The 10,361-nt window shown below is 42.0% G+C and overlaps 1 protein-coding gene across 1 annotated transcript; it reads left to right on the top strand.

Moving 5' to 3' along the window:
- Positions 1 to 1,037: 1,037 nt before the first annotated feature.
- Positions 1,038 to 10,101, top strand: pcolce2b (procollagen C-endopeptidase enhancer 2b). Its single transcript, XM_080793551.1, has 9 exons — positions 1,038 to 1,261; positions 1,593 to 1,704; positions 2,124 to 2,379; positions 3,854 to 3,978; positions 4,372 to 4,508; positions 4,715 to 4,878; positions 5,665 to 5,748; positions 7,292 to 7,459; positions 8,079 to 10,101. Exons 1-9 carry the CDS (start codon positions 1,149 to 1,151, stop codon positions 8,207 to 8,209), a joined length of 1,290 nt encoding a protein of 429 aa, XP_080649677.1. The 5' UTR covers positions 1,038 to 1,148; the 3' UTR covers positions 8,210 to 10,101.
- Positions 10,102 to 10,361: the final 260 nt, after the last annotated feature.

The raw sequence follows: 10,361 nt of genomic DNA, 5'->3' as shown, positions 1-10,361 counted from the left end.
ATATGGGCACAAAGGGGGGACACACGGACACACACACACAGACAGACAGACAGACATGATCTGCTAGGTCTCATAGTAAGTGCTCACTGAATTCGCAATTAAACAAAATGTATTTTCAGGTCGCTTCAGGATACTCATTTTTTCCAATCTTCAGACTATTAAACTATTAAATGTAGATTAAAGAAGTAAGTGGAAATGGAATCAGGGCTATAGTTTGACATGTATTAGACTGCGGACCCCCATTTAGTGGCATTTCTATCTCTGGGACCCCCAGCCAGTAGCCTAACGGGGGTCCCCGGACCCCAGCAACTGACAGGAACTCCCCCTGGTGGTGTACCCATGATCATCACTGACTGGCAGATCATCAATAATTAAGTGTTTTTTTTACTGCATAAAATATCATACTCAAAATAAATGCTTAGGCTCAATTAAATTAAGCATGCTACTGTGACTGTACAAGTACAACCTATTATTAGGTAAATAGATAATTAATCTCTGAGATCCAGCAGGTGGTGCCACCTCTCTCTCTCTCTCTCTCTCTCTCTCTCTCTCTCTCTCTCTCTCTCTCTCTCTCTCTCTGCTTTTGTCTGTATCAACAGGCCTCTAGAATTATTTGGCATAAGCCAATTACTTGGCATGGGCTCATAAATGGGCCAGTGCCAGTGTATTTGATGACATATTTTATTTGTATTGAAAGAGTTTAATTAAACATCCTCAGTCATATTACGGATTTCTGGTCCAACATTTAAATTGGCCTACTCTTGATTTCCCCTTAGGCTATATCTGCCACGAACCTGGTCATATTCCAACCATATCAGCTAGCCCATGTTGATGTGTCAATACAACTTAAGTAGGCATAATCTATTAATAAAATCAAGTTTCTTCATGCCACCCCGGCCCTTGCAGGTTTGCACAGTGCATGCCAGGTGCAGTAGTCTACAGTAGAGAGACCCCCCACACCCCTCCAGTGCGTCTTTTATCGCAGGTTTTTGGGAAAAGGCAGCTGCCTGCCTGTGCTCCCTCCCTCCTTCCTCACAGAACAAACGCTATATTCATCTGCTCCAGTTTGCAGTCACTGAAACTCCCTCCACTCCAGGAACTTTTGGCCCGGGTACTTTTCCCCACCGTTTTGAGCTATACTGAACACAATGTCATCTATGCCACGGGACTCCGTTAGCCCTACAATGTGGAGGATATGCAGTCTTTTTTGCGCATGGATTCTACTGTTTTTGACAGAGGTCTGTGCACAGACTCAAAGGAGGTATACTTTTATTCATATTTTAATATACTTTAAAGCCTTTATGAATGAGCAATTAGGTGTCAATGATCCTTTATCATCCGTATGATCGTATTTTGTAAGGTAGGCTACGGAGCGAGGAACAGCGTCAGTTGTCAGTCCAATCTGGAGTTATTTAGAGAGTAATCTGCAGTTGGCACCACTGCTTCTACTCAAGACGCATGGCGCATGGCGAGGATAATTATTATGTTTTCTAAGGCTGCCTGTAAAATGTGTATAGCTGTTTTGTGTCTACTCTACTGGTTACATTTTAGAGATGTTGAAAAGAAAATAGAAACATTCTTTCCCCCCCTAGACAAACATTCACGTGCGGCGGAAATATCACAGGGGATGATTCGGGCGTCATCGGGAGCCAGGGGTACCCAGGGGTGTACCCCCCAAATACCAAATGTGTCTGGAGGATTACTGTGAGTCCAACTTGAAATGTTTTGATGTGATCAAATTCCTAGTCCACTCGACAAAGATGTCAAAGGCACTATATGTGGGAATAAATCAACAGCCCAACTTTATCCTTGCCACACAGTTAGCCTACCAGTACCACTAAAGGCAGTAGTTAGTTTGCATTTAAAGTGTCAAGCTGATAACATGGCTGCACTGATTAGTGGAAAAGTATAGCTCCACAGGAGCAGATCTTGTTATTAAATAGTCTATACCTATTGTTAAAAAGTCAAGCATGGTAAACATGGTCTGTCTATTCAATCAGCAATAATAGGTTACCTTCATGTTTCTAGGTAGACTAATAATTCTAGATACAACTGGCATGTTATTATGATCCTTGTAATCCACTTGAAAGGACCTTGATATTCTTTGTGAATCCATTGTCTAGGTCCCTGAGGGCAAAGTAGTGGTGCTATCATTCCGCTACATTGACCTGGAGAGTGACAACATGTGTCGCTATGATTATGTGGATGTCTACAGTGGCCATGTGAGTGGTCAGAGACTCGGGCGCTTCTGTGGGACATTCAGACCCGGCGCACTGGTTTCCACGGGCAACAAGATGCTCATTCAGATGGTATCCGATGCCAACACTGCTGGGAGTGGCTTCTACGCAGTCTACTCTGCAGCTAACCCGCACGAGAGAGGTAAGCACTATAGGTGGATCATGGATATGGTTGTAGAGAAGAGAAAATGAATGTGACATTTACTTAACTTAAATGTTACTGTTGGAATAGTGTGGGTGCAAGGTTCACATACACACTGAGCCACGTACGTATGCCCCTGCTGGCACAGGATCAATCACCAATGTGACCCCCGTTTCCCCTGCTTAAAAACAGAAGGACAGTGTCCACCCTCCTTTCAATAACTGTTAGGGATATTGAATCCAAAGCATGCATTCCACACTGAACTGCAGTTACTATATGTACAGTATATTATGCCTCTAACAAAGCATGTTGTACACTGTACAGAACCACAGATACAACGTGCCGCCAGTAAAACAATCTGATACAGTCTGACCCTCTGACCGTGTCAGAGGGTCAGCAAATTTACAAGGCTGTTAAACATGAGCTGGCCCAGAGAGGTCATAGCTGAGCATGTTAAGATTGCTAATCATGGCCATACATTTACACCTTTCTAAAAAGTTCAATTTTTTTCATAATATATCACTTAATAGCACCGTAAAGGGGAAGTATAGGTTTATTTCCCCCCCCCTGGCTTCCCTTTTACACCAGATGAGTTGATTTAAGGCTGCAGAATCTGGATGAAAAGGCAAGGAAGATCTCAACAATTCTCACAGTATGACGTGGAATTTCTCATGGGAATTCTTTTTTTGCTTTTTTTTGTAGAGCTGGAAGGGACAGGTCAGTATCAGTCAGAGTTGAACCATTTCTGTTCCATTCTCTGGTGTCGAGAAGTCTTGCCCACTGTTTTGTATGGAATTTTAATGGCATACCTGTGGAATTACCTTCCTATCTGTAACCATTACTGACCAAGGAGTTGACAGCTGTAATGGACCATGTCTCTCACACAACAGATGGTAGTTCATAGAACGTTGTCACACTGTCCCAGTGAGTTGTCAAAACTGCAGAACACAACAAGTCCTCCATTTGTTACGTATCTATTTCTGTCACTGTGGTTAGGTTGTAGCCTACTTGCCGGAGAGCCAAAAACATCGATTTAAAGTGCAAGTTTCAAAGTAAATGCTGCCACGTTTTTTTTTGCTGCCACTGACAGATCTCAGTGCTCGCCAGTAGAAAGTAGAAACAACATATGTGGTTTTGAAATGATGTCTCTCAGATGCTTGATGGGATCAGAGGCACGCAGAAGGCTTTTTTTTACGAGCTCAGTACACAGGGGACCAAAGAGAGTAAGCAACTCATTAAGCTGCTCGTTATAAAAAAGGAGAGCACTGATTGTGGTAGGCAAGTGTTAAATTACAGGATTATGTCATCTACAAACGTACACATCACTCATGCCTTCAGGGACTTTTTGGAATCAAGTGTCATATCCTTTGGAATTGTTTGTCTTCTTTATTAATTAAAATCCAATCCAATCAGACAATCAATCAATGAATTAATCAATTAGCCAGATTTTCACCATGATATGTTTCTCTCCCAGGGGACCAGTACTGTGGCGGTCGCCTGGACAAGCCCTCAGGGTCCTTTAAGACTCCCAACTGGCCAGAGAAGGATTATCCCGCTGGGGTTACATGCTCCTGGCACATAGTAGCACCAAAGAACCAGGTCAGAGATTGTTATGTGAATTTAACTCATTTCAACAATATCATAACAATATCAGGGTTTGATTCTTTATCGGAAAAGATATATCATTCAGCAGTTGCTACATAGAGAATCCAGTTAATCAAAGAAGTGGCATTTTGACAACAAAGAAGTTAGTTACGATGTTTTAAATGTATGTAATAGGCCTACAGTATTTGCTTATTATGTAGCCTTCTATTAATAATTTTCTAAGATTGCATTGACATTTCCTTTTTCAGAGAGCCATGTGTGTAATGGTTTTGGAACAACTCTCCACCCAGGAAAATTATAGGGCACTCCTTTTAATCAAATAGTCTAGACTAATATAACTGTTTGTGACACAGGATATCCTTTTTGTGGCTTGTCCTCTGTTTGCAGATTATAGAGGTGAAGTTTGAGAAGTTTGACGTGGAAAGAGATAACTACTGCCGCTATGATCACGTCTCCATTTTCAATGGTCCAGAAATCAATGACGCCAAGAGGATTGGGAAATATTGTGGAGACAGTCCCCCAGCGTAGGTGATACTATGCTGTTCACATACACATTACACACCATCGTAGAATGTTGGCTCCAGAATAGGAATGCTGAGGTTCATGTAATCTCTCAAGAACAGATTCTAAAAGAGGGCGCTGTTTTTCTTTTTCTCCTTTTTTTGCAGGTGAGTTCCCAGATTGGAGTTCATCTCACCAACTCACCATGAATGTTTTTCTTTCTCTGCAGCCCAGTGTTTTCAGAGGGGAACCACCTTCTGGTCCAGTTCCTGTCTGACCTCAGCCTGACGGCAGATGGCTTCATTGGACACTACAAGTTCAGACCCAAGAAGTTTCCCATCACAACAGTGGCCCCCACAACCACCACACAGCCAGTGACCACCAGGCCTATACGTAGGTAGCGCCGCTTATCCCCTCACCAGTGGTCGAATAAGTACTGCATTCTTTAAAAAGTAAAAGCATCAATACTGCAGTGTAGAAATACTCAGTAAGTCAAAGTCTGGTGTAAGAGTACAAAAGACATCAAAATATACTTAAAAAGTACCACATTTTCTGTTGTCGGCAGGGCAAAATGTAATGTCTTTGGCCTAGCAACCACTGTCGATGTGCGCACAATTAGGTATCCTCATGTAATATAAGCGCAGATGTTCCTGCCCACCCACACTTACACACAGTGTTGTTGGTTGTTGTGGGGGGGTTATGCACACATCAAACAGATGAATCACAGCTTCTTGTCTTTATACCAAATCCTTCGTCAAGCCTGGTTATTTATTTTAGTGCCTCCCACCCACAATGATGTCATATACTGTGATTGATCTTTTTCGTTGGCTTATCATCTTTGTCTCCTTTGCCTCCACTAAGAATAACGGTCGTTATATTTTTGGTTCTCCCCTATAGGAGTTCCAAGATCCTCTGCTCTAAAAACAGATGTTATCCGCATGCTCGCTCCACTTTAAGCATCGGCTACATGTGGTACAGTCAGTGTCTATGAAAATGGAGAGCCTAACATTGAGAGGGCCTCTCCTAAGTAATAGCTAACCAGGTTTTAAATCGGGAACACGCGTACCTTTCAGTACATCCTCGAACGTAGTACGCCAAAAGACCACAGTGGGTCCAACATTACCAGATCTGATTGCATCACTGGCAGTTACTTGATGTTCTTTTTCTGTGTCTCTACAGCCCTTAAGTATTCCGTAGCCCTGTGCCAGCAGAAATGCAAGAGACGAGGAACTCTGGAGAGCAATTACTGCTCCAGCAACTTTGGTAAGACTAAGAAAGCCACGGCACTGGCAGTTACAACTGGCAGTAGTGCCTGAACTTGCTATCAACTTTGTAGTTTACTCACTCTTCTAGACATTGTAGATAACATAACTTCTTAGACAGGCAGTATAGTGAGGAGCATGAATCCGAAATGGAGAACAGATAGTCCAAGATTCACATCAGTGTTGGCCATCATTGTATTTGCAGCTTACAGTCCAAAATATTGTTTTCTTTTGACAGTCCAACATGCATTGCTGGCTTTGATCTGCCTTTTTAGTTTTTACATCTCAAAAGCGTCCTTGATAGTCTGTCACGAGGTGTACGAGTGTGCAGGACATAGTTACCCCCAGAGTAAACACACACACAGCATGCACGCACGCAAACAGACACGAACACCCTCTGACTGTAGGTAAGCGGCTGGCAAATGAACGTGTCGATTCAGTGCTTGGTTCACTGCTCTCGTCTGTAAGGTTTTTTCCTGCAGGGGATGTTTACCACATGTTGTGAGATTGGCATTTCAAAGAGAGATCACACAGATTTGACTAGGAAATGAGGGCAGGCTGGCAATGGTGGTGGTGGCAGATGTGGACAAGCTAGCTAGTGTGATGCAGTTTGCAGACGCAATAAAGTACGGTACGGTAAAGTACGGTACCAAAATGTGTGATGCAACATAAGGTACTTTAAGTACCATATGTTGCATCACACATTTTACTGTAGGTAAAGGACTGCAATGGCAAGAGGGTAGGCATGTAACGATATATCGTAAATCGATTAAAATCGTTTCAAACTGGTAACAATTTAAATCGTGATTAAATTAGAATCGCACAGTGGCAGCGGGTGCGTAAAAAGAGATGAAAAGGATCTTTGTAAAATAATTGTATTGTATTGTATTGTATTGAAAAGAGCATAAAGAAGACAATTGAAAGAGAAAGAAAATACTGGATTTGTGTAAGAAAAGAAATGTCTGGGAAATAATTTTGTGTTTAAAAATATTGTGAAAATCGTGATTCGAATCGTATCATGAGTTGAGTGAATCGTTACATGCCTACAAGAGGGTGTCAAATATATCTATATAAGAACTATTTATGGACCTACATCCTACAAGCTCACAACACCTCACGTCGCAGTAGCTGAAATACGTTCATCAGACTACTAGTGTGCACTTTAAATAAATCATCTGAAAGGTTGTTTGTGAGAGCAGACTACCGTATATGGCAATTTAAAAATCTACTCAACAATCTGTTGAAGGCATTCAGCCGTTACACAATACATTTGTTGGTGGATACATGCCTGTGCAATAATCACAACCCTTCACATGACCAGTTTCTGATATCTTTGGCAATGTGTTTAGCTGTCTTTGAAACTACATTCAACCTGCTATGACTTTAGCAGCTATTATACACACCTGGGGGGGACTATTAATTCATCTTGACTGCTTCTCAGTTAGCTGGATGATTCTCTCTTTCATGCCAACAAGTCTGATAGTATGAAAACAATCACAAATCTCCATCCTCTCTCTGTGTGTGCGTGTATGCGTGTGTGACAGTAATAACTGGGACAGTCATCACAGCAGTGATGCGAGGAGGCAGTATGTTCGTCACTATCTCCATCATCAACGTCTACAAAGAGGGCACCTTGGCCATCCAGCAGGCTGGCAAGACCATGAGCACCAAACTTGTCATCTTGTGCAAGAAGTGTCCGTTCGTCAGACGAGGTGAGTTTTACCGGTTAACTGTTTACCATTTGAAGTAGATACCAGTAACGGAAAAGCTGCTGATACTCCTTAAAATGCTAGTATCAGCCAGTATGCCAGTCTGATACCACGTAATGTATCACATGTTGATTTACAGTAATCAATTATTTTGTATTTTGGCTGTTTTATTAATTTGTATTTATTCTGAGATCAGTGGTTCTATTTGTACATACTGGTATCGGATCGGTACACCGATATGCAAGTTATATCGGAAACGGTATCAGGAAGGAATATATGGCATTGGTTACATCTCTAATGTTAATAAGGCTGTGTGTTAATCAGACTGTTCTGAATAGCGTAAGGACTCTGAGTTTGCCTTCGTCGCAGCGATGGCGTCGAGCTCTTTCCACGGAAAGCTTACGCCAGGGGCGTGAAGGTGAGCGGCACAACTCACTGTCCAGATTGACCTGAGTCACTCGTTCCATATGTTTATGACATGCGACGTGTCGAGATACGTGCATGCTAAACATATGGAATGCAGACGTGCTGCTCGGTGGAGGAGATGCTGACGTGTGGCCTTGCCTGAATGTCTCTGCCGCTCCGCCACTGCATTCAGGCTATGTGTGTGTGACCCCACCAGGCTTGAACTACGTCTTCATGGGCCACGTGGACGAGGACGGGCGGGGGAAGATCGCCCCGCACCACTTCGTCATGGCCTTCAAGACCAAGAACCAGAAAGCCCTCAATGTGCTGAAGAACAAGCGCTGCTGAGCCTCCTGCTCGACCCCAAGCTCTCTCTCCACTGGGATGTGCCGTCGGCGGCCAGGAACGGGAAGGATTGAACAAAACAGTTGGTTGATCACTTGGTGATATACTGCCTGGTCCTAAAGGGAGATATTAGCTCGTTAAGGAAAGTTATCAGAGCACTAATACACAAAATGTCCATAGCTCTTCGGTATGAATAGATATGGGTAGCTTTATATTTATTAAAGATACTGGGGAGAATTAAGTCATCTTCTTTCACTGTTGCTGTACCTTTGGCTTACAGTACTATCAACTATTGTGTTTTGTTGATGTCTTTCCATTTTGAGACTAGACTCTAGTCTAAACTGATTGGCAGTGAATTCAATTGAAATCTCCATCTCTAGCCTGGGCCCACTCACTCTTCCCCATTTCATGCCCATTATGGCCATAGAGAAAGAAATGATAAGATGTACTTTATCCTCCATGTAGAATGAGTATGACAATACACAGGAACACGTTTGACATGCATAATATGTATCAGCTTGTCACACTGGCCTCTGCTAATGCCTTGTGACAAGGCATTACTGTAGGCTACTGTGTATGTTACTCATTCATTCATTCTTCCAGGCTCCACTAGTTCTGTTTTCCATATGGGTTTGTCTCCTTTCAGCTGCTGATTCTGTTTTATGCAAAATGTGAAGAATTAGTGTAATCTCATATAATGTTTAATGCATTTTTATGCAGCAAAAGATGAGCGATATTACTTGGAAAGCACAAATTGAAATGTTTGTTCAAGACGCTTTGAGGAATCGCATCAGGAATCATATGACGGTGATTTCTGTAGGAACATTGACAGTGTGAATAAGCTGCCTTAATATCCTGTGTTCAATTTGACAAGACATGGGACATATAATTATGTGGTGGAAATACGTGCAATAGATAATATATACTATAGGACTTTGATGGATTTATTTTGACATGGTGGTTTTATGAGAAAATATAGAGGCCCTTCGTTCAGCCTCAGCTTGTCGTTACAAGAATACTTCACCCCCAAAACGATTGATCCATTACTCACCCGGTGTGATGCCTTGAGTTCTTGCGAGTGCGCGTGTGTGTGTGGGCGTGTGCAAGCGCGCACGTGTGTGTGTGTGTGTGTGTCATTTTTCTACACGGTGAATGAAGAAATGAAGACTCCAAAAACAAGAAACAAAAGAAAATGCTAGAATAGGGGTGCAGGGATTAACAACAGAAAACTAAAACAACACAGTTCTCAAGAGTATAATCCAAGTGCCTTAATTGTTGTATCCAGTCTGTGTCCTCATTACATCCAAACACACTTTTGTGCTGATTTAAAACACTTGTCTTACGGGATAAACAGCCTTGCACTACCAAGGAATGCACTACCAAGGACTACCTGGTGTTCAACACAGCTGAGTTCACACATGTGTGAACGATGTGTGCGTGTCGTTTGTGCATGAGACTGTATACAACTATACACCTTAAGCTTGTAACTCACCTGGCGTGCAAGTGTGTGTGTGTGTGTGTGTGTGTGTGTGTGTGTGTTTTGTACATGGATTGAATACAAGAAGCATTATACTGTCAGAGCTGTGTAGGAGTTTATAAACCTGATTTTATTTTTTTGCTGTTAATCCTTGATGAATTGAAGAAATTAAAGGTCTATTTTCTTCATTCACTGTGGAGGAAGGTGACAAACACACAGGGTGAGTATAATCAAAGTATTCATTTAATGGACGCAAAAAGCACGCCCGTCAGCGCAGTCATTCTTTCAGTGTACTTGTTTTTAAAACTAGATATATTAAATGTTTAAAAAAAAGTATTTTCATATGAAAAAGTCTGTGAATGTTATTTATATTTAAATTCCTTTTATCATCTACCCAAATAAAAGCCTTCAAAATAAATGTTTTTTTGTTTGTTTGTTTGTTTGCTTGTTTGGGCTCGAGTTAAAATTGTCATTTGCCTGATGTTAGTCTGATGTTACGAACTTGGCCTAGCTCATAAAAATCCTGTGTCCTGTCATCTATTAAAGAAGGTTAGCACAGTTTTGCTCTACTATAAGCATGATGCCACTGGGATACTCACGTGGATTGGACCGCTGGGGTGGAAGTTGGAACAGATGGCTGCATTCTGTTTTGGAACACCCATCTAGCAAAAATCAATC

This window comes from Protomyctophum bolini (assembly GCF_963924005.1).
Source record: "Protomyctophum bolini genome assembly, chromosome: 21".
In the NCBI taxonomy this organism is placed as follows: Eukaryota; Metazoa; Chordata; class Actinopteri; order Myctophiformes; family Myctophidae; genus Protomyctophum; species Protomyctophum bolini.
This window is presented reverse-complemented; position numbering and strand designations above follow the sequence as displayed.

Bases quoted from the DNA above. Each gene is read 5' to 3' on its own strand.
- pcolce2b (XM_080793551.1), top strand. From the start codon at position 1,149: ATGTCATCTATGCCACGGGACTCCGTTAGCCCTACAATGTGGAGGATA. The intron at 1,705-2,123 runs GTGAGTCCAACT...TCCATTGTCTAG, and splicing joins AATGTGTCTGGAGGATTACT to GTCCCTGAGGGCAAAGTAGT. The intron at 5,749-7,291 runs GTAAGACTAAGA...CGTGTGTGACAG, and splicing joins TTACTGCTCCAGCAACTTTG to TAATAACTGGGACAGTCATC.